Source organism: Acanthaster planci, linkage group LG11 (assembly GCF_054643075.1).
Source record: "Acanthaster planci isolate LZ-2023a linkage group LG11, COTS_SCS, whole genome shotgun sequence".
Classification (NCBI taxonomy): domain Eukaryota; kingdom Metazoa; phylum Echinodermata; class Asteroidea; order Valvatida; family Acanthasteridae; genus Acanthaster; species Acanthaster planci.
The window spans coordinates 7,899,142-7,923,240 of NC_141787.1; the positions used below are offsets into that span (position 1 = coordinate 7,899,142).

The window sequence follows — 24,099 nt, forward strand, 5'->3', positions numbered from 1 at the left end:
CGCTGTCAACCCAGTTGTAAATAACAGGGTTTGTCCACATCACAGGAAATGTGATAGTGGTGAAAGATCACTTACGCGGAAATTCACGAAACATCTTCATTTCTGTTTCATTTTGCAGGAAGTAAATGTATTGTCTACAGTGCTGGCAAATATGCTTACCAATTAACTCTGGTGTAATACACTGTGACCTGGGGGTTTTAGCGTGTTCACAATTTCCTCATAGCCCTAATATACTGATACAGTACTGATGCCGTTTAATGTTAATGCTGCTTCAGACAGACAGACAGACAGACAGACAGACAGACAGACAGACAGACAGACTGACTGACTGACTGACTGACTGACTGACTGACTGACTGACTGACTGACTGACTGACTGACTGACTGACTGACTGACTGACTGACTGACTGACTGACTGACTGACTGACTGACTGACCGACCCAACCCAACCCAAATCAACCCAGGGTATGCCCACACAGTTACAAACTGGTTTCCAGTTGGGCCCTGCGCTCATTACAAATTAACAAAATAGTTAGAAACTCACGACGAAAAGTAACATTTAAAAATACGACAAACATTAATATTTATAGACACAGACCACTAAAATATCGTCCACATGTGGACATTTAAAGAATCAAGGCATTAATTTAATACTGATCACGGGATGGGCGAAAACCCTGCAAAACCCCATGGGCAAAAAAAAACCAGGGGAAATTCCCAATCCGGCACAATGAACATTGGCAACCAAGTTAACAACTCAATAGATCAGCATTTTGGACTACATGGCACTGGTCATGGCTTTCGATATAGTTCTCATTTGAATGTCCTTAAGGAGTCTATATGTCTGAGTTGCTCTGGAAAATTGTTCCATATTTTTGCACTTTTCACCACAAAGCTTTGAGCGCAGCATTCTTTTTTGGCTAAAGGGACTTGTTAACTGAGTATCTTGTTTCACGAATCTGCGTGAATGGCAAGAGATTTGTCATATACATAAGGAGTCCATTCGTTTAGACATTTAAAAACAAGAACAGTCGTTTCAGATCTAACTCTCTCGGAAAATGGTACCCAGCTCAGTGTAGAAAACATATTTGCTGAGGGGGTGAGAGAGATGCATTTGAGGATTATCAGTGCAGCTCTTTTTAGACATTTGTTAAGAATGGTATCGTGGGATATGTATCTTCCTCGCCACACCGTGCTAAAGTTGGCATAACTAAGCTAATGAAAAAGTGTGTGCGGGCTACTTTGTCCGACATAGTTTCGGATTCTGCTTAAACATACATAATTTAGATGAGATTGTTTTCTTTCGTAACACTATGGGCCCCATGTGGGCCCCAATAGTGTTTCGTCAAAACAACTCCCAAGCATTTGCAAGATTTTTTCTTTGACAATTAGGCTATCAGCAATGTAGAGGCTCAATTCTGTATTGGCAGTTTTCTGCCTTGAGCCAATTAGCATGCAGATAGTATTGCTCGTATTTAGTTGACGCTGTCATGGCTCTATTTATAACAGTGAATTAACTGGCCATTGGGGTTCATTCTGCTCCTTTATCAATTTGATGCGTTTTTGCTTTGGTTTTGTTAAAGGGTTAACTACCTCTAACGAGACAATTTTGTTTTTCAACTCTATCTGCCAATCTGTCCGACTGTGTCTGGAGGACTGTTAATGAAAATTTTTGGGTCATTAAGGATCACGACTAACATCGGCCGAACGATTAATGGTTTGGACAATCTAGTCGACCATTTGGGACCAGGCCTAAGGGTCTGGGCAAACCACTGGTTATCAATAGTTGATTTCATTTATCATTTTAATGATTCAACAAGTACTTATAATCTTACAGTACTAAATGAAAAAAAAATGGCCATCTTAACAGAAACTGGGACAAATATATATTTTGTAAAAGGTAAAGGTTGAAGCAAAACCAAGCATGAGATGTCTGCAAAACTTTGACCGCCCACACAAATGATTAGCTATAACGATAAAGGTGGTCTGTACGAGTAGGTATTGCGCAAAAAATACGTTGGTTGGATGAATGATTGGCAGGGAAACATACGCTCAGGTCATTTTCTGGTCGTTTGCTGACTTGAGCCTACAAAGTTTTACACGCGTGCACTGAGTTCGCACAACAGTCGACTGACCAAATCGCGACAGAGCACCGCTGTCATCAATGATGACAAGATTAGTTTGCGAGATGCGCATTCGGAGTAAGGTGACAAGAATATATTAATTGATCACAACTGTACACATTCATAAGTTTGACTTGTTGACAAGAAATGCTGTTCCTGAGCGTCTGTAAGAACGAGAAGTCATTGATCTGAAAGACAATTTTTCACCTCATCAATATAAATACTCAGTTTAGCTTTTCTCTATGTTCATTCAAGAAATGCTGCTCCTGAGCGTCTGTAAGAACGAGAAGTCATTAATCTGAAAGACAATTTTTCACCTCATCAATATAAATATTCAGTTTAGCTTTTCTCTATGTTCATTGTTTAAGCCCTTTACGTTCAGTGCTAGAGAGCACCTGTGAAAAAAAAAATCATACACTTGTTCATGGAGGGCAGGAGCCTTACAATGGAGCTCGGAGGTAGTCGTGGTAGCGGGTTCTAATCGATACAGGAATGGGTACTGGCAATTGGTCAATATCTCATAATAGTTTTGCCTTTCATTTACAGGAGTTTGTCATAATGACACATCGAATATCTTATTCCACACTACGATACTTCTCATACTTACAGCACTTGCGTGTCGTTCGGTAACCCTGTCGGTAGTTCAGTGAGACCCCTCTGCGTGCAATCGACCACGTTCGGCCCTTCGTTGCTGCATTTACATAACCTGCAGGCTTCCTCACTTGCCGGTACCGCCATGGCAAGGGACGACTTCACCACGACGCAGAGCGCCAATCTTACGATATAACCTGTGGCCTTTGTCCCCCACATGTTGGGGATATCTTTAATTCGAGAAGAATAGTTACTGTGGCCTGAAGTCCCGATTGGTTCCAAGCTTTCAACGCCAAAATAAAGGGACAGAGTTGGTTTGCTCTACACAAGCTCTCTCATAGACTGCTACATGAGCGGAAACTCCTCTGTGTACATATTTCCCAGACCATTGTGCACATTAAGTTCGATACCCATGTCATGACCTCACCGTTTGACTATACTATTTAAATGCGCTATTGCAAAATACACATTGCGGAAGCATAAACTGGTTGAGGGTTTGCCGCACCATAAGAAAACATTGTCCTACAAGGAAACAACGAGAGACTACTTCTAACCATCTGAGCATTCTTCAGTTCTTTGATGAATAAGCATGTCCGATGTTTGTGTGATAGTTTTTTCCCACGCTGTTCCACGCAATACACGCTGTTTTCTTGGGAGCGCTCACGGGATAAAATGTGAGTCGTGACCGCGACGAAAGAGAAAATTGGTTTTAGTAAACCTGGGTAATAGCATTACCTGGACATTTGTACAATCAGAAATGGCTTGCTAAGGAAAGGCCTTTCCTTGCGAGGACATGGGCGGTAATATCATCCATTAGAATACATCTCCCTGCTGGTGAGTCCTTATTCTGGTTGGCTGAATCACATTCATGTGCAGTTCACTAATATAGAGATTTACGTCAGCGTGAACTAGACACGTGTCAAAACATTGCACGTAATTTCCATAGATCGTAAATTTTGAACAGTTACAGCTCCCTTGGTATAAATTTCTGAACAAGTTCTTTCTTTTTTATATTTTAGATAGTAGTGTATTATATGAATAAATTATGTTGCAGAGACAATAGTAAAAAAAGCTCTTTCTTCAACAAAAAAATCAGAAAAAATGATGATGTCTTCTCATATGTTCAAGACACACACACAGCAACCTAATGTTCATTAAAGGTCTCCTCAACCATTTTTTTCAATAGCAGAGAAGTGGACGGTACACAAATCGTGATTTTTTCAGTCTTGCAATGGAGATGTAGGTTTGGCTTTTTGGCATAGATTTCCTAGCCGCTGTTTTATTTCCTTTATATTCATTATGCTTATACCGGAATTTCGGCAGTTTGCCAAAAGGGGCATGTCTGCCCAAATCAAGAGCACAGGGCATGTTGGCCCCGAAATACTGGGCATGATTGCCCGATCCTTTCCAAGCTTGTCAGCTACGGGCCCAAATCCTTGGCATGTGTGCAATCCGTTGAACTAGCCCCAACGGAACAAGAGGGTGCTAGCTAAACTGTTTGTGCTCAATTGTATGTCACATGCCTAAATTATTAATATAACCAATCAGCCCCACCAGAACATTAGGGTGCCTGGCGTAAGATTAAACACAACAGACTAAAAGTTAATATACAAGTTCAAAGTTTGACATGAGAGAAAGTTTACCATAAGACATATTTCCAAATTAAGTTTTTTTTTACCATTTTAGCATGAATTGAGGCACTGCCTGTCGCTCCCAGCCAATTCCTGCCTCACGAACAACGCGCGCCCCGACACGCAACGACAGACCGTGCACTCCCCTCTACCCCGACAATCTGTATACTATCCAATTTGTAAGTGACTTTCTTATCACGCGCTCTCACCGAACGAACCATAATATTTTCCACTAACTTCAGTTTCCCTGGTTCTTTGTAAACAGAGATCAACGCATGTACCGTTATGTACAGTGCATGTGCAGTGAGCGTGATATAATCTGAAGTAACGTCACACTTCTGAACTGCATAGAGCATGCATAGACCGTATCATAACATACTATTACAGATTTGCGTCGATTTTGTACCGTATGTTACTCCAGAGAATCTGGCTACGGCCTCGATGAAGGAAAACTCGAGAGGATTAGATTCGATTAGAAATGAATATGCATGCAAACGAGAGGTGTTCCAAGAGCCTTTAATTAGTACCGGTACTTTTGCTGATATGTGTTGCTGTTCCGCGTCACCAGGCTCGGGCGGGAACAATCTCTGTAATTTTTGCTGACTAGCTACACTTTGCCCGAAACGCAATGTAAGATATTCTTGCAGTTCCGCGTCACCAGCTTCGGGCGAGAACTATTTCCATATATTGCTGAGTAGCTATACTTTGATTGTGCGCAATGTAATTTTTTGCAGTTCCACGTCACCAGCTTCGGGCGGGAACAACCTGAACTGTGTCAAGTTCAATAAACGGCTGCTCAGGCCAATCGACACAAAAGTTAGAATGCGAGTGTCGTCCTGTGCATGCGGGGATAATCACGTGAGGCATATGCGGTTATAATCCAATTTTTGAATTAAAGATTTCTGTAACAAGGAGCAATATTAGCGTTGTAATCCTCCACTTCAGTTTTTGTTTTTTTATGCTTGATACTCGGCTTCTTTTTTGCTTCCCACATTTCTAGGTATTTGTGTCTTTCTACATTAGACAGCACTAAATAGCCTTGGCAGAAGTAACCAATAACTTTGCAAAGGACTGGTACCTTTAGCAGAGGTCAAAAGCATAGGACTACAGGTTTATCACTACCAGTGGGCAATAAAAATTGTCCACTGGGGAAAGCTGTCATTTCCGAATGGATGTTTTCTTTCCGAGTCAGAGAGGTCTAACTCGGATTCGTTTAAATGGGAGAAATTCATAATGTTTCGGGCCCAACAGACCCCCACGAGACACGCTCTTTAGTCGCTAGGGTGCCTCACCGACGCGTTCACGGGTGGAGCCGAGTCGGTTTTTGCGCCCGAGTCGAAGCGTAACTGGAGATGCGCCCTTTCGCGGTCGAGGAAGTCCGAGGAAGAAATCTTCACCTGGCGCCCACGTAACGCTCCCCGTCCGGCACCCCGGCGGGACCGACACCGCCTGCTGCGAGATGCTGCCCTCAGGCTGGAAGCCATGGTTCAACCGTGCCAAACAGCTGATTGCACGATGGCATTTGGACCGACTTGGCAACTCCCCGAGAGCCCTCCTGCGTGGTACACTATTAACCGTGGATTTCAAGTCAGTTTGGGGCGGCCGCGTCATACATGCAGCCTAGCAGCCAATCCTCAGCCACCGGGGAAGCGCTCTTTCACTCCGCCGTCAGTTCCAGCATGCCCTCCTCCGGCTGCGCCCGCTCCTCCGCGGAGTCTTAGTCCCGCCGGGCCCGCCGCTGGTGCTCCCCGGTCTCCTCCTCCAAGTCCGGTCCGCCCGACGGCCACTGGGCGGCACCGGCCGGCCCTCCGCGCTCGACCTCCTCCCCCCGCTGCTGGACCCGACCACCCCCGCCTCCCCGCCAGCCAAGTGGCTGCGCCCCTTTCCCAGAAGCCACTCCCGCGAGGCAACGCTGCCTCCCTATTATCCTAATCCTAACCGTAACCAAAAACCTATATATGACTAAAGCTTACCCGAAACCACAATCCCACCCCTAACCCTTACCCTTTCCCTACCTGTAAACCCAACTCTATCCCTAACCCCAACTTTATTATCCTAACCCTAGCCCCAACCCTAACTGGGAAAGCATGGCAGTTGCGCTTGAATATGGGAATGCTCGTTACCGTGAAAACAAAATAGGCATCATTTAGAACACCCTTTGAATATAGTGAAACAAAAGTTGAAAACAAGGTTAACTAAGACAGGAAAGTGCATTTTGAGGGTTTACATGAAAACAATTTAATTGTAGCTGTCATTGAAATAAAAAGTTGGAAATTCAGATGGTCCAAATCTAATATCTTCTTTGACAAGTCATCTTGCATCTTTATCCAAGTTACATTTTATTTGTAAATCACAAGATCACGTCATCATTTATGCCTTTTCACATATTTCAGTCTGTGTACAAGCCAGTGTTAAGTCAAAGTTTTGATTCTCAAGGCTGGTGGTTGAATAAAAAGGTACATTTTAGACAAATTGTACACGAGTTAAAGAAAAAGGAAGAATATACGCCAACTTTGTGTTGTGTGTGTACAATCACAACTGTTTTTGCAGGAGTTCATCGTAACTCCAAAGACGGTGTTTCATCATGCCGTTTTCATGCACAGCACCTAGGGAAATACGGAATGGTCAATACTTGCATTTGATATTTTCTTAAGTTTTGAGAAATGGCAGATAAATTTTAGTGGTGTTCTATTTGAGTTCGAAAAGAGACATATTCTTGAGCAAGTAACTTGGGTGACTTTTTTCCCCTGTCCCTTTTTGTAACTCGAATACTGATATAAAATTTAGGGCCAGTGAGGCTCTAGATATAAATGACAACATGAAGTTTCGGTCTTGCCAAAATTCAATGTAACGTGGGTTACGTGGAGATAAAATCAAAACTGAATGGAGTGCGCCGTGATACAGAGGCTGTATACAGCTTTTGGGACGTGATTAGGGTAAAACCAAAATCTTTACGGATTCGACAACCAGTGGATTCTCTGTCATTTTCTGTTGTTGAAATTCAAACAACTATACGGATTTGCTTTTGTTTGACAAGTTTTGTGCTTGTATTTGGGGGAGCAGATCTGATGGTGTGACGCAAGAAGATTTATCCAATACAAGTGGGACATGCACGTCTTTTGTGAGGATTTCTGTTTGAAAATATCAAGTGACTCTGCAGTTGAAAGCAAGCGAAATTGTACTAAATGTTTTTCCATCAATGAAATAAGGAGGCCAGTGATGCCAGACTGTGCCGCCCCTTGATCTGTTTCTCTTGCACCGTCAATAATAAAAATTACAGATACGTCGCTGTTTTTTCGATTGATATCACCAGGCAAAAATGGACCCCAACACGGTTGAAATCGGTTTTATTGTCGAATATTTAAGAAATTAAGATTATGAATAAAAAAGTGACCCGTGTTTTCAACCCAGAAAATTGCCTTGAGAGTTTTAAGCTCACGAAATTAAAAAAAAAAACAGGTGAGGGAAAAATGTAAAAGTTATGTGGTGTTGACCAAGCATTCAGGCGCACGAACTCCTGAAATTTGCAAGGAATCGCAGTTACCGGTTTCCATATAGGACTCTTCTGGGATCTCGGGGTTCCCGGCCCACCACGCTTCCTCCTGGCCTATCCATTTAACTCTAAAAAGAGTTCGAGTGACCGTGCAAGGGAGGAAACGAGACAAGCCCCTAAGCCCTGGCCGCCGAGTCGGCCATACGTCTCGAACCTGTACTAAGGCGCTCACCTGGACTTCGCGGACAGTCCCAACAGAAAAGCTTACCCTGTGGGATAAGGTACTGTTGATATTTGGCGGGGGTGAATTAAAATCTCTTATAGCTACTGACTGACAGCAAGCTTTGGGAAAATAAAAGTCACCCGTGGGATTCGAACCCACCGTCTGACGATCTGATAACCACGAGCCTAACCATTTGGCAATTTCCGAGAATTTCTTTGAGTCGTTCATATTTTTGTGTTTTTAGTATGGGGAATGCAATTCTTATGTTTATGTGCGACCAGATAACTCAATGTACCTGATTTTATTCAAATTTAGTTCACCAGATGCGTTTTAGCAGTGTCCCATACTTCTAAGACTTTTTAATATTTACATGCAGAGTCGTTGCATTTTCTGGAATCTGTGCTGGTTGTCGTTCACTAAAACTACCCTCTAGGGCGTTTCATTTGCATTTTTAGCCTAACTTGCTAACTCCTCGGCTCTCCTCGCTATATTGTGATTGTGTTCTTGTTCAGACGGAAATTTACATCAAGAGCATTCGATGACGTCAATTTTAGAAGTGAGAAGACAAAATAAGATTGTACATTTTGTCTGTATGAACAGTTTTCTTGAAGTCGCCGTCTTTCCCTCAATCTGTTTCCACAGTTACTGGGCTGAATGCAAACAGTGAGACCTCCATTCTTAGATGTATAAATTGTAACCAGCTCTACTGCGGTTTGTCAGTGACTTGTTAAGTGAGCACGAGCTCTTTTTGGTTTTGTTCTTTCAAAATTTCATAACACCCATCAGACGTGACTGCAACGCCTTGACAGCCACACTGAAATCTACGATTTTGAAGTTACTCAAGTTCAGGAGATTTCAAGTATATAGACACACTCAGGAAATACTCAAGGAGTAATCTATGCGTATACTCAAAATTTCCTGTAGCCATTACACTTTTTTTTTGAGTATGCACACTTCCATTAAGACACCTCTACTTGCCGGGATGTGTGGTCGCCACACCCTCGTTCCCAATTTAACGGATACAGCTGCATATAATTTAAAAGTTCCAAGGCCTTGTCCTTTTTAGTTAGATTTTCTGTGAACTTCCCTTGCCATTAATAATAAAGCCTCGAAATTCATTGCGGAAGAGTTTTAACACGAATGTGCACACCCAACTTTCTGAGCTGAAGAAATTTCGACAAGCATCCACTTGTGTTCGTTTATTCTTAGTAACTGAAGCATGGGTGGAAACTAGTCACGTGACTCTGTTTAGTGTAGGGCAGTGTTGCATATAAGAAAGCCACAAGTTACAAGGTGAACAGTGATAACGGATGTTTTTGTTGGGTTTCATTTTAAATAGCTTGTGACTTGAATTCGGACAGATCTCGTGATGGTCTTCAGATGTGCTGATTACAAAACTGTCTTGCAGACTTGGAACAAGTTAGAAAATGGTGTGTCGCAAGTTGAAACCGTCATTTTAATTTAGTGTCTCGAGTCAAGTCATTAGGTAAAGAGGTCGAGTCGCATCACAATGTGTAGTCCTGTCTAGTCCAGTGTTCAACTCTAGTTAGTTTGAGTCACATACAATTCAACACAATACAACAAATGAATATGAGAGAAAAAGTTTTTACTTTCTAGCCTTCCAGGAAAAGAAGGATATCTACAAGGTTCGCAAATATACTTTTCACTGCTTTTATCTCCACTCCTGTGGAGTCATTCGAATGTTTTTAGCTCGTATGGAAAGCGTTCCCAATCTTAATCTCTACAGATGGTGTTGCACGGGGGTCATTTGAATAATGAAACTTTGATCAAATAAACTTTATGTTCATTTTGGACTACTGTATTTTTGGAATAATACATGTAGATTCTCACTCATGACTACTGAGCCTTTGGATTAACAAACTATGGATTACGGAACTATTGGACCATTGCAACAGATGTTTGGGAAGAACCTTTGTTTATTTTCTAACGGATTGCCCCGGCAACATAATATACTCAGACATCGAGTCTTCAGACTGATGAACCTTCGGTCAACTGAGTAGAGGCCGGAGTCGCCAACCTCCGTGAATATTAAACCTAAATCTGACAGTTTTTATGATTAAATGCATTACAATTACATAACCTGAAGCGTGTATCATATTTACGATATTCTTTCAACTCGTGACTTAACTGGAAACTTTGATCACACAATTATCCGTAAAATGCTGTAAATCATTAGATACCTAAATATAAGTTTTTGCTTATTCATGTAAAGCGACTTTATCTTTCCTATGATCATTACAACAGAGACAAGATATTACTCTAGCAATCTACATGTTTTCACACACCGAATGCACGACACATTTTTTCAGACATCAAAACTTCAAAGAAGCAAATCAATATACTGCGGTAAGTACTCCGTTACTTCTCAAAAGGTGAGCAAACACTACACAAAAAAATCTGAACGTGAATTCTCAAAAAGCACCTTTAAGGAAAACATGTTTTCTCTGATTTTATCTGCTCAAATATATATTAAAGCATCCAAATCCAACGCAGTGTCCTGTGTCTTCAGAGCTCACCTATAATAAACAAAAAAAGGCTTTTATTCTGTTCATGTCAATATTCGAGTTCTGAATGTAGATTGCGTCATTCGGAGAAAACAGAGAAAACAAGGGGAACCCTCGCCCCCTGTAGTGGATAAACCCTTGTGTATGCCAAACAGTGCATGTAGCCATTGTTTGACACGCACAAGGGTATCCACTACAACCACATCGAGGTTCCCCTCGTTTCTCGTTGTTTTTTTTTTTGGGGGGGGGGACAACGCAATCTGCCTTCAGAATTCGCAACTTGGCATGAACATTAAAGCAGCCCTTTTGAGCTTGTTACAGTTATACTCCAAAGAAAAAAGAATCACTACGTTCGATTTGGATGCTTCCATATTGTTTTGAACAGATAAAGTCAGAGAAAACACGTTTAACATAGAGGTGCTCTTTAAGCGTCCAATATATTCAAATAATGTGATCGAAACTAGTCAATTTAAAAATAAAAGCCGAGGAAAGAATTACACTTGATCAAATCTTTTACAGTTATGTCAGAGACATAATAAGCTACATAGTTTTACACTTTACTGTAAGTAAGTCTATACTCTATTCAGTGTTATACTGTTTAACCAACTGCTGTGATACTGATTTATATCGATAGGCAGCATGTGCAAAATTCAAAATATGATGTCAAAGACTTCTAGGAAAAATTGGTAAATCGACCTTGTTCACCGTTATATTTTTTTTGGGCCGCCTAGCACAAAATACAAGAGCAAATGAACTTTTTTAACCACTTTAGTTAGAAACAAAAGTTAGAGTATACTCTGCACAGAAAAAAGGGAGATATAAACTGAAAATCCAAAACGCTCTATAAAAGGAACACCTGTGGGCTTAGGTGGATTAAGACACATTGAAGTCCTAATACGGACTCTAGGGTATGCCTAGCCGTTGCAGTTTTCTGTGCACCTATGGGAAAATGTTACCAATCTCAATCCATGCAGATATTGCATGGGTGTGGTATATTGTGTGATTTGAATTAGTAAATACCTGACGAATTCCTGAAAAATGGTAACAATCGGGTTCATAAGTGTGACGTCACTGCAGTTTCAACATCGCCCACTGCACACAGAGATGATGGAACCACGTTTGTCCAATGAGAGCCTGCAATCAGTGACGCTTCCGCGTGTATAACGAAGTCACTTACGAACCGGATAATCCAGAAGTATGCGGTTGACTAAGATACTGATTTGGTATTGGTTCATTGCTTAAAGGTTGAATGGTTCTCATAGTGCAGTGTGTGTGTTTAAAAGGGCGTGTCTAGTGACTAAAGGTTGTTGAAGTTCTTGCACAGCCATCCTGTGTTTGTCCCGTTCTTTTGATTGACATTACATGTACTTGCTTTTACATGACAACATTGGGTTTTATTCAATCCTCTACCAATCTCGGTGTAATGTTGTATACCAGGGGGATGTAAAATACATGCAATTCGTCTGCACTGTAATCACTCTGGGATACATAACGTTGTATTAACGTTAAAAACGCTGGTAGAATATTCAACGTTGAAACAAAATAGTGTTCCCACTGCACAACTTCCCATCAAGTAATCGGGTCTTCGTCACAGCCTCGTCAATAAGAAAATAAAAAAGCCCTATCTCCAGCCAAGTGGTCATGTTCAAATCCATCCATTCTAGCACGCTGTTCCTGATTGATCTGCAACTCCAGCTCTACGGTACCAACCGCCTGCTCGTCCTGTCCAACACGGATCGGTGGGAGCGACTGCCACAGCAGCTTCCAGAAGCGTTCCAGGTCAGCGTCGGTCTGGTTGCGGCCCTGCTGGATGGCACCGGGCCAGGTGACGTAGGACAGTGTCCTCAGTATCGTCTGCAGATCTGAGGACAGATTCTCCTGGGGTCCCAGGTCCTCAAAGATGACGGGTATGAGGTCCGACTGGAGGTGTAACATCTGGGAGAGAGCAGCCTGGAACTCATAGCAGCACCACTCGCTTTCGATGAAACCTGGAGACAATAGGAGGAGTGTCTTACGGCTACGATGGACCGCATCCGCAATGTTTTCAATGATACCTGTAACAAAGAGTCGGTAAATGAGACACAGCATAATGGTATAAACGCTAAAAAATACTCTTTAAGTTGCAAATATCCCACCAACCAAATGAAGTACCACCCCAATTGTGGCAGACCTGCATGTGGGAACAGACCTCGAGAAAGGTTTTGTCATAAACCCATTGACACTTTCAAGAAATATCAGTTGGCTGTACGATTCCTCACCATAAACTTCCCCTCAGGGTCGAGAAAGCAGTAATGGAACTTACTTCTGCCAGGCAGGAAGTATCTGTAATGGACGCAGACACGGTATCCAGCCTGCTCCAGTCGAGGGATCAGCTCGTGCATCACAAACTCCTCGTCAGGGCTGCTGCTCTTGTAGGAGATGAACACGTCAAAATCTTTATCTTCGAAATCAATTCACAATAAAGGCCTTTTAATAATGTTTACATTGAAAGCAGTGTGGAATGGGAGGGGTAAGGAGTGATTTTAAATACATGTAAAGTGTCTCGTACTACGCATGGACTGGTAGTACTACCGTCTACTACCTGCTATGGCTTCGAAGAGACAAGGACTTATGTCTTTGGTGTCCCTAAGCAAGGCAAATTGCAGTAACTTGGTGATCCCACTGAAGTGGATAGGCATAGGCGTGAGGGCACTGCTAAAGTTTAAACACATTGAGTGCCACCACGGTCGCTGAAAGACCTGTTGCCCTGGCACGTGGACCGTTCAAGGGGTACCGCATTACCGTGATACCAGACAGTCTTTAAAAACAGATGCAAGATAGATCACAATGGGTGACATAAGATACGAATAATAATGTTTTTTTTAACACTGTTCGCTTTTCATATTCAACAGTACCAAGCCTGTACATGTATGACCTGCGCAGCTTTAAATGCAATAGGTTGTTGGGATTACTCTGCACAGGTGGTATCTTGATAACATCAGTTGAGTGTTTTATTTTTGCTGATAGAACATTCACATGTGATCTTCAAAATTGTACTAACCACATCCTTGGAAATGGTCGGAACACGTTGAGGTCTCACACTTATTTTACTCTGAGTTCCGACAAACAATACGAAGACTCTAGGAAGACCACGATGGCCAAAAGAAGACTCTACTTCGCTTACTAAATTACCTCCTGTTTTTCCGGCTTTTTGAGCCCACCAAAGCTTGATTTCCTTGCGATAGCGACGAGAGACGACGCTTGCGATAAGCAGCATCATAAAACACGCAGCTCCTGATACACTGAAGCCTATCTTTGTTGCGATGGAAATGCTATTGCCTGTATGGTCAATAAGAGACAATTTTTTTCTTGCGATCTGGAATTTACAAAGAAGGGTTTATTGCTGAGATCTTCCAAATCTTAGATGGGTACCACGACCTGTTTGAACTGTCAAACTTTGACGAAACTTCAAAGAATGGACTGTCATCAAGTCGATTTTGGTGAAGACATACTATGAACCAAGATTAACACTTGTGTTTCATGGCCTTCTTTGGGTGAAAAGACACAACCCCTATGTTATATATACATTGGCTGTATTTTGGAGGGTAAACTTAGATGAACTGTGCCCTTTACGACACGACATTGCACAGTGCAAATTGTTATAACCAAGAAGCTGAGGTTATTCAAAGGTGCGAATAAAACATTGATTATCCCATTCCCTGCGATTAATACTTCATACAACTTAAAGTTTTTTACTTAGGCGTCTTTCTCGAGCAAAAATGCTAACCTGTTACTTTGATCTGCACAGTCTTTTCAGTTTTGCCAATGGTGTTTCCGACGGAACATGTCAGGTTAGCCCTGTCATATTCCATGTCGATATTCTTGAACGTGTACGGTAGACTGCTGGACACAGAGGCGACTGGCTTGCTGGAAGATCTAAGGGTCCAGATAACGTCCACCTGGTCTGGGTTGGCCTTGGCCGAGCAAAAGACGGTAACAACCTGGCCCTCGATAACTGTTACTGGGTCTGGGCTGACTGCGACAATGGGCGCATCTGTGGAATACGGCCGTTTCACAATAGTGCGCCAACAAGAGTTTGCAGCGCGTTGGCCAATCAAAATGCGCGAAATCTGTCGACCAAATGCGCGTTTGAAAAGGATCGACAGATTTCGCGCGTTTTAATTGGCCAACGCGTTGCAAACTCTTGATAGTGCACTATTGAGAATTGCCCGTAATGGGATAAAGATGGGGTATTTGGGATTACCAGATCAAAGTTCTAAGGGAAGTCTGCCACTGAAGGAAACTTAAAAATCTGGTTACAATAAAATGACGCAGTAAACCCCATTCAGTGCGCAGTGACTGTCAACCTTACTCGAATCCCACATTAGTGGATTGATGACTGAACCGCCTTCTTATGTATGTTTCTAGGCTTTCCTCTAAACTTGTCTTCGGTTGATTCTAAAACCTAGAGTAATCTGTGGTCAGTCGCAGGACTGGAAAGTGTAAGACAACATCATATTTAATTGCAACGATTCTGACGATGATCAGACAAGGTAGGACCATAAGTTTAAGCATTTTCAAATTATTCAATGGCTGCGGTAGTCACATAACACACGGTGTCACGTCCTAAAGCTAAATCAGTTTATCAAAGAAATTTTAAAGACATAGTAACTTGGTGTTGCCAGAAAGAATAACTCCACGCCCTTAACATCTCTTTATTAAAAATCTTACATGAGACATTCAGTGATGTCTCCACTTCTCTGGTTCCTGTCCACGCTGGACTGGTTAGGGAGAGAGACAACCTCTTCCCATCATCATCTGGCCCAGGTACAAGGGTTAAGGAGGTGTTAATGTTGTAGGAGAAGCCGTCGTCGGAGCGGTGCTCGAACGTCATGGGCTTAGAATGTAATCCTTGCACTCCCCAGTTCAGCCGGGGTACCGGCTTAGCTTGCATCACCAGGCACCGGAGAGTCAGCTTCTGACCCGATAGGGTGTTGGTGACCTTGTTGAAGGAACACTCGGGATAGGGATCCGCTGGGGGATTGTTTTAGGTTAAAATACATTGCAATTATTCCAATGTGGCGATAATATTTTTCTTTACTCTTAAAACTTGCTGGTCAGACTGACCCGGAATATCTCAGCCCTGTGAAGCCTGACCCTTAAACGGGTCAAAAGATCATGTAATGTTTCATCGTTTCCGCCTCACCGAAAAAATGACATATTAAAAAAAAAATCTCTGGCCCAGCTCCCTCCAAAATTTCCTGGATATACCGCTGTTTAGGTTTAAGGAATGCGTGTAATTTCTTGCTTACACTGAACTTTGAGCCTTGCCTCTGCATACATCAAGTCTGGTGCCCGGAACGTGTGTCCTGCATAACACCTGAACACTTCCTCGTCCCCAAACTCCAATCTCAAGATGCGAAGACTGGAAACTCCCTCCGAGGGATGAAATATCTGGAACCGGCCAGGTAGGTCGTTGATCGCAGCTGCTTCGTTTGGTAGCTGCTTCTGACCTCTGACCCATCGGATTACCCCGGCATCCCTTCTGATCTTGCAAGTGAAGGTAACGTTGCTGCCAACGAGGGCGGTTTGGTTCTGAGGAACTTGCACGAATGGCTCGGGAATGGCTGTGGAATTCAAAAGAGTACAGCAGCAAGCTTCAGCTAAGGTTGGAAGATTGCATTTCCAAAAGTCATGTACTGCAGTCCATCTCACAACCTCAACTCTTTTAAACAGTTTTATATTTCCAAGTATGACCCTACCATTCTGATCATTTGTACTTCTATAAGACTTTCGAATGGCAAAACCTGAAGCAGGATGGAGCCTTAAAATACCCAATTGGCACCTCTGCCCAATAAGCAAATACGGTGGACCGCAAAAAAAAATTGCGTATATATTTCGGCATTGGTACTTTTTTACTTTACAAATGTCATTGGTACTTTTTTACTTTACAATTGTCAAACATTACCCATGACTGTGACATTAACAAGCTGTCTGTGTGGAGTTCCATTCCAGTCAATAACCTCACACACATAGGCGCCGTTGACAGATGTATTTTTGGCCTCTACAATACTTTGGATTACAACGGGCCTGTTTGAGAAAAACAATTGAAGACGCGCTCAATGTACAACTCCGTTCTACCCCATTGAGTCTACACAGGCTTAACCCTAACAGTCCCATATCCTCCGATTTCAATATGATTTTACATACACCCTAAGGGGTTAGGGTTAATACGTACCAGGTACATATGGATAAGAAATTGATGGCTCTATCCCATTCAGCGACGCTGTCTCTTATAGATTGATTTTACAAATAAACTTGGGGTGCTTTCGAAAAAAAAAATGTTTATTCGATGGTGTGTCATTGAGTGATTTATTTCTATGTGGAGACTGTAGTGAAGCCACGGAAGGGTAGAAATAATTTGAAGAAATTAAACTAGTGTAGACCGGAACCATATTTACCCAAAGAGTGTCTTGGGTCAAGTTTTACCTGACAAAATAGTGGGAATGCATGTGCGCAGGATGAAAGGTACATATGCACCTGATCCGACTACCTAACACCATTTGTAAACAAGGCTTTTAAAGCAAAATGCCTCGATATGAAACGTGGTAGTGATGTGCTATTGTGTTTTAACCCCGTCATCTGATTGGTGGGTCCTTCATTACATAGCATTAAATTATAAAATTATAAAATAAAATATGCTACAAATAAACCAATCAGATGACGAGGATTCACACATGTGTCGTATAAAAAAATAATAAATGTTTCATATTCGTGCGATGGTACTCCAGTTTGAATTTGGTGACAGATGAAACGGTCTATTCTACTTGACTTCGACTCATTTCATCATTCACTTATTGTCAGGTATTTTTACCATCGCACACATAAACATTCACTGTTTGTATAATGTCGTTTGTTCAACGCGTCGATGGCTTGTGCTAAAGTAAGTATTGAATAAACACAAACTTAACGCCTCATATATTTCTGGTAAGCGTTAAATAATTTTTCAAAACCGATAATTTTGGAAAACAGTGAAGAAACTACCACCATTGGAAAGAGTAATATGCAGACTTCAAATGGTAATTTATACACCTCTTCATTGTGAATCCTTTGAGCTCACCACTATTCCACGCAAACTGACTGGCTTTATGCGCCGACACTACTCAGTGCTGCTCAAGCTTGTTAGTAAGGGAATAAATCTGTGGCCAACAAGATACATTTCTATACAAGAACTTACAAAATTGGCCAAAAAAATTAATACTCTGTGCTCATTAAGTGGGATTTAGTTGCAGTACGCACAGTACGGTACGGTGCGGTGCGGTACGACGCAGTACGATTCGGTTGGGAATGATATAGTTCAGAACAGTTACATCTGCTTCAGTATCATAGCCCACTGAATGAGTGCTTTCGTTTACTCCCACAAAAGTGCTGAGTGAATATCGTAGTTGCGAACAACGTTTGCGTTTTGGGTCCGACCGTTTCTTCTGACACAGGAAGTTGGTTTCGAATGCACACGTGGCGATGGACAAAATCGGCCAATTCCCGTGCAGAGCAAAATCCTAGGCAAGCATGCATACGCGGAGAGACAGAGAAAAAAGCATAAGACACTAACCTTGGAGAATATGGCATCGTCTCTTCACGGGAGGTAGCCAGCAGGGGCGTGGTCTGCCCAATTTTGGTCCACGACCACGCCCGAGGTAATGGCATTCCGTGCACCGTGCACGTCAGAGTGAATGTCTCTCCATAGGGGACGAATATGTGGTGCGTCTGTACCGTGTTCACTGGCTTATCTTCAAGTTGAAAAATGAAATAACCGTATAAACAGAGAAACGACCAGATGTAACATGATCAAATCAGTGTTGTGGTCGAGTCGGTCATCAAAACTCCATTCATGAGTCCCTTTACCACGCTATCCACAACTGTCATTTCAAATGATCAGGCACCCGTTCCGATAACCCACCGCTACTTATAAGTGAGGCCTGTCCAGCTAAATGGCCATGCTCTAACTGTGGAGCTAATATATTATCGTATGATGCAATACAGAAGGCACGCTTATAAGTGAGGCTTGTTCGAGCTTTCTGCCACTGTATTGCATCGTACGATAATATAAATTATTAGCATCCCAGTTCTTGCAGGCTATTTTGCTGCACAGGCCTCGCTTATGAGTAGCGGTGAGTGGTCGGATCGGGTGGATCAATCGTATTAAGTAACGGGATAAGCGATGTGAAAGGAATGTTATGTCATATTTCATTTTGAATAGCTTGTTTCTTGGCTTACGACTGGATGACTTTTGTGACAGCATTATATTGCAGCAACTTGTGATGGACTCCATTACAATATTGACGCAAATTAACGAAACCTATAATTTTTTAATGGTCTTTAATTAAAAACAAAAGCAAAAAACGTTACCGAAGGAACCAAAACGACAATGCAGATACATCAATATATGAAAAAAAAATGGTTCTCCAGTAGATATCGCTGATAATCTTGTATTGAACTTAGCGTGCTTTCTACTGCAGTAACCGTATACTGTCAGGTATGTACTGCTATCAGCAGTATTCACTGGCTTACGTTGGTCACACGAAGTCCCTTCCAGTCCAAGTGGACACATGCACACACCGTTGAAACTGTGGCACTCCACTCCTTCGGCGCAGTGGCAACTTTGGTCACAGCTCCCGCCATATTTACCCGATGGACAACCTGGAATGAGCAATGGAGCATCAAACGAGGAAGCTCTCCAAATAAATGAATAAGAAAACACGGCAATGTTGTAGGAGGGCAATAGCTGAGCTATACGGATTGCCAAAACGTATGCCTACCCACATTTATTTCCTCATCCTTGCCAAAAAATGTTTCAACATCAACGACACTGTCCGCCAAAAGAAACCAAGTAGGTTTCAAAATTTCGGCCATTTTTTTTTACATTCTCAAACACAGAATGGCTTAAAGATAATCTCAAAATTGTGAGGATCAATTTGATTTGTGAAGCATACTTATCGCTAAGAACTAGTGTCTACGTTAGAACGTCTTAGACCGGTCACCTACCATTTATTAGCAGGGTGAAGTTTAGGTTGTACTGAGATTGCTCCATCTTCAGCATATACGGTATGTCGCAATTCAGAACATGATGCCCCACGGTAATGTTATCCACATGTACACGGAAGATAACGCCTGTTGATATCCACTCAGCCGGAAGACGGCTAAATTCCTCATCCGGAACTAGCTTCGAAGAGTCTACTACATGGATGAAAAAGTTCAGATATCTGTGTTAAGCGTGATCGCATAAATATGGGACACACGTTCTATAGTAGAGAAAAAAATATGCATTACAAAGCCAAAATCAATCTTAATCATCCTGCACTGACCCATCCTGTTCATTTCAGCCTGGTGACTAATGACCTTTCAAGAATAATTGAGTGGGTGGTTTAAAGGGACATTTCTTGTATAAAACCGAGTGTGACTTGATAACAAGGTACTTCAGAAAAAAAAAGTAAATACCATTTGACTGGTTTCACTTTCCCCTCGGGTTGATGTAAAATCCGTAGTTGGTTTGTCATCCCATTCCATGATGCCATGGAAATGTCGAAAATATCTATCGCGTTAGGGAATTAAGGAGTGACCTCGGGGGTATAAGTCACTGTTGCATCGTGCCAACTTCTTTGTAGCTACCCTGAAGACTGTACGAACAAACATAATCCCCGGAGCGATTACCTGGGCCCAATGACATGACTGTGAAACGGAACGGCGGTGTCATGTTTCGCTGGTTGTCCAACATACAATGGCTGAAAAATGCACTTGCTTCACGCTGAATCATATCCTTGAACTGGATCAAAAAATATCTATCTCGCAGAAGCACATATGAGTCGAGCCCACCTGAAAATAAAACTCAACCTTTTCTTACAAAACATAACCTGATACAAATAGAAGAGTTTAAACCAGTAGCTAATGATAAATGTACATGTACATGTATTTGCTATATGGATCCACGGCAATGTCTATTGCGATGTATGTAAGCCGCAATTCCGATTCCACTGTGCACAGCAAGCAGATGTGTACACAGTAAGTTAGGCTTTTCATGCCCATTCAACAACCTCCGAATTGGCAAGATATTAAGGCCATAGGAAGTTCGATAGATACTCACACGATCCATTAGGAAAACTCAGGTACTCGATAGAGACGTCACCAAAATATGGAGGGAGAAACATCTCAAAATCGAGAAGCTGCAAGATGGATTCGAACCATAAAAATTAAATTTTACTTCGTTGTTATTTTTGTTGGCTGGGGGTCGCTCAATTGGTCAGTTAGAGTGTCGGTATAGGCCCAGCGGTGGGTGGGTGGCTCGGACAATCGGTAAGTTGAGCACTAAGTATTAAAGTGGATCAGTTTGTACATTGGTCAGTGCGAGGTGTCGACTGGTCCATCATCTGGTCTTCACCTCGTACCAGTAAGCAATTTTCCAAATAAATGAAGGCTTGCTTTGTCAAGAAACCGATTAATTAATTAAGAGCAAAAACAAATATAATGATAGCATTCCTTGCTGCAGCGGCAATAACCTTGTCTCCGTCACGAGGTCGTTCAGAAGAAGGGACAAAGCAAGCGGTGTCGTACGCATCGGACTCGGTCGGTAGATAGCTGGATGCAAATGATAATGTCACCACGAAAACCACTGCCCTGAGCATTTGCAGATGCCATTTCGCAGACGCCATCTTTTATCAATCTGCAATAAAATGGCCATAGATTTGCTCTTAAGAACAGCCCGGCTACCATAAGATTTTCTTCGCCTGTGTATATGTCCGTTTCTAACTGCAGCACTGTTGGAGGCGTCTGCGATAGACGTTCATTACCGCTGTTACAGTACGAAGCGCGAACAAACTTTTCCTTCATGATCAAAAGTATACTGACGACTTTTAGACGCGGGTTCTGCACTGGAACAACCGCGTGCAAAATGTTGACTGCCACGAAACAGCACCAACTATAATACCGTTCACATTTATTTGGTTATTAGAATTATCGGTGTAATTTATTAATTTCATTTGAATACAACGGACAAAAGGGCCTCTTAATAATGACTTGGTTATTGGGTTAAGTAAACAAAGTTCAAGCACACAAAAGTTTGCAGAGAGATCAGCAAACGTCCACACAGAAGTATTGCCCTTTGCTGGCTGATTAAGAACTTTCAAAACATTTTCGAGATATACATGAGAGTGTGTTCAGGAGAAAAAAAAAGAGTTCCCAGTAAGAGGAACCAAAAACAATAAAAATGTAACAGATCAACCATTGATGTTTGTTTTATCAATATTTAATTTCCTTGAGTAACTGTGTTTACATCGTGGACAAAGTCCTTTACCTGTACTTCACCACCTTGCTTTTCAGAGTTTTTAACTATTATACACTGCCTCAACACTCTGCACTTTTCGTTTCAGGTAAAGGGAATGCTTATACATTGCAAGAACTTCATGTATTAAATTTTGTAAACGACATTGTGAAGTTGAATTTTTTTTGTGCTTGTTTTCACCCTGATATGACAACAACGTGTTCCTTTTAAATCACGATTTAGAATTGTGCTGTTAGAAACTGCGTTGCTGACTAGAGTGACCTAAAATCTGAAAGTCTAAAATTGAACAGAAATAGATAAGTACAGGACTTAACGTTTCCCAGCAGAACCTTTCTCACAAGAAATATGACAAAGTGGTAATAGGAATTTAGCAAAAAAGGAAATGACCAGGCATCGATGAAAGCAGAAGGGTGGAGAAGCTCTGGAGTGCAGATGATGGGCTGACAAATGGGAGCGGAGAATAAGCAAAGAGAAGTTCTCGCACTGTTCTACAAGAAAGAAATCTAAATTGGTTTGGATTCCAACCAAACTATTTTTAAATTAAAGAGGATAAATATTAAAATCTATAATGATCAATTATACCCTCAGTACAAAGCAATATAGCGTGCAATTCGTAAGCTGTTAATTATTCTTTGCAATGACAGATCTACATGCATGTAAAGTGTTGGCGAAGAACATGGCTGAATATGTAATTTAGCCAATACCGCACGGATTGCCTAAGAGGGCGTGACACTTTAGCTCGATGACTTTGCTTCGTTGATTGAAAAATTGTAATCAAACGATGTAGAATTGCAAAACCCACGAAAAGAAGGGACATTATTTGCAAATGGAAAGTGCACATTTGCAGGCATTACCGTAATCAATCGACATGAAGCAGCCAAATTAATGATGAATTTTTCATGTGGCAAGTTTATGTTATGCATGTACGTTTCTAATGCATGTAGTCTGCATGTCGTGGCAATAGGCTTGACTTCTGCTACCGGTGTCACCTTACACCTCTGAAATGGTTGCCTCCATAGGCATTTTTCATTGCATAGTTCATCCATTGTTGAGATCATTTTACTGCTATAACAACTAGGCATACACAGGGCCCAGAGGCGGACATTGTGATTTTCAGGCACAAAATCTCAGCAAGTAAGAACGACTTCACGCACGACGGCACATCATGCACAAGGCCAGCTGTCGCCGATTATTATTTTTTTTAAACAGGTCAAACATACCCGCCTTTAACGACAGACGTGTATTTTGCACAAAGGGGGAAAAAAGACGGGGCATATTTACTGAAAAAAATCAGCAAAAATAATCCACTGTACTATGTGATCAAATTGGTATGCATGTCTGTTTGTGAAAACTGAAACAAGTTTGCGGGAAGACAGAACATTGAAGCCTAGTCATTTTAAGATTGCAACTATTTAATTTAAACGCGTAGTTCTATAACCTTACTTACCACATAAAGCGATCCTAGGCTGCTTCAAGCTTGAAAAAACGTAGCCTATTGTTTTTGTTGGATTGGATTTGTTCTTTCTTATGGCACTAGCTTTTGCCCTTGTACCAACGGATGCATTTACACTAGATTCTCGGTGTGCTTCGATGATAGGTTGCGAAAACATCGCCATCACTTTGCTCGGGTACGATTCAAACCCATGACTTCTTCCTAACTAGTGCAGACACCTTACTAGTGCAGACGTTTGTTCAGCTATTCCCCTTAACATTGCTGTGGTCACACTGGCTTCGGGCTCTATGAACAGTCTTTCGAGTACGCCGAACAGCTTGCGTACATCACCCACTGAAATGTCGATGGTCCTGATCATCCAGAAATCCTCTGAAAGGCAGTGCTTTGAATGAGCAAGACCATGCCACAACACTGTAATGGTAACATCTGACACGTTATTAAACTTACCTCTATCGAAGTGTGAAGTCAATTCGAACTGGTGTGCTCAGTGTTTGCCCCACACGCACGTATACACTCCGTGTCTTACTTCTCGATATAGGCCTATGTACTGATGACATCACACCTGTTTATATCTGCACTACCACTATGGAGCGATCCGCCCCGATTTGAAGTGTCCCCCTAGCGGAAAAAGAAAGACAAATGGTTGTAAATTTTCCAAGCGGGTTCTTGCACGCGTTTCGCGTGTACGCAAAGCCTGTTATCCGATTCGTAAGTGTGGCGTCACTTCAGTTTATACCACGCCCAC

At 42.0% G+C, this 24,099-nt stretch overlaps 2 protein-coding genes across 3 annotated transcripts in view; both read right to left on the bottom strand.

The window, feature by feature from the left end:
• The window catches only part of LOC110986891 (uncharacterized), a 28,596-nt gene extending 25,453 nt beyond the window's left edge, over nt 1-3,143 (bottom strand). Inside the window, exon 1 of one of the 2 annotated variants that reach the window (XM_087143398.1) lies at nt 2,732-3,143. In XM_087143398.1, coding sequence (XP_086999524.1) covers nt 2,732-2,934 — 203 coding nt within the window. In that variant the 5' untranslated portion in view covers nt 2,935-3,143. The remainder of the gene's footprint in view (nt 1-2,731) is intronic. The other variant, XM_022249174.2, reaches the window with a different exon arrangement.
• A 6,508-nt stretch (nt 3,144-9,651) lies between these two features.
• LOC110986899 (uncharacterized) lies at nt 9,652-23,777 on the bottom strand. Its single transcript, XM_022249191.2, has 14 exons — nt 23,349-23,777; nt 21,120-21,283; nt 20,708-20,786; nt 20,278-20,439; nt 19,612-19,803; nt 19,138-19,266; nt 18,179-18,356; nt 16,535-16,656; nt 15,879-16,193; nt 15,298-15,600; nt 14,354-14,620; nt 13,759-13,905; nt 12,890-13,027; nt 9,652-12,641 (listed from the first exon to the last, which is right to left on the bottom strand). The coding sequence occupies exons 2-14, from the start codon at nt 21,270-21,272 to the stop codon at nt 12,187-12,189; spliced, it is 2,640 nt and encodes an 879-aa protein (XP_022104883.2). The 5' UTR covers nt 21,273-21,283; nt 23,349-23,777; the 3' UTR covers nt 9,652-12,186.
• Nucleotides 23,778-24,099: the final 322 nt, after the last annotated feature.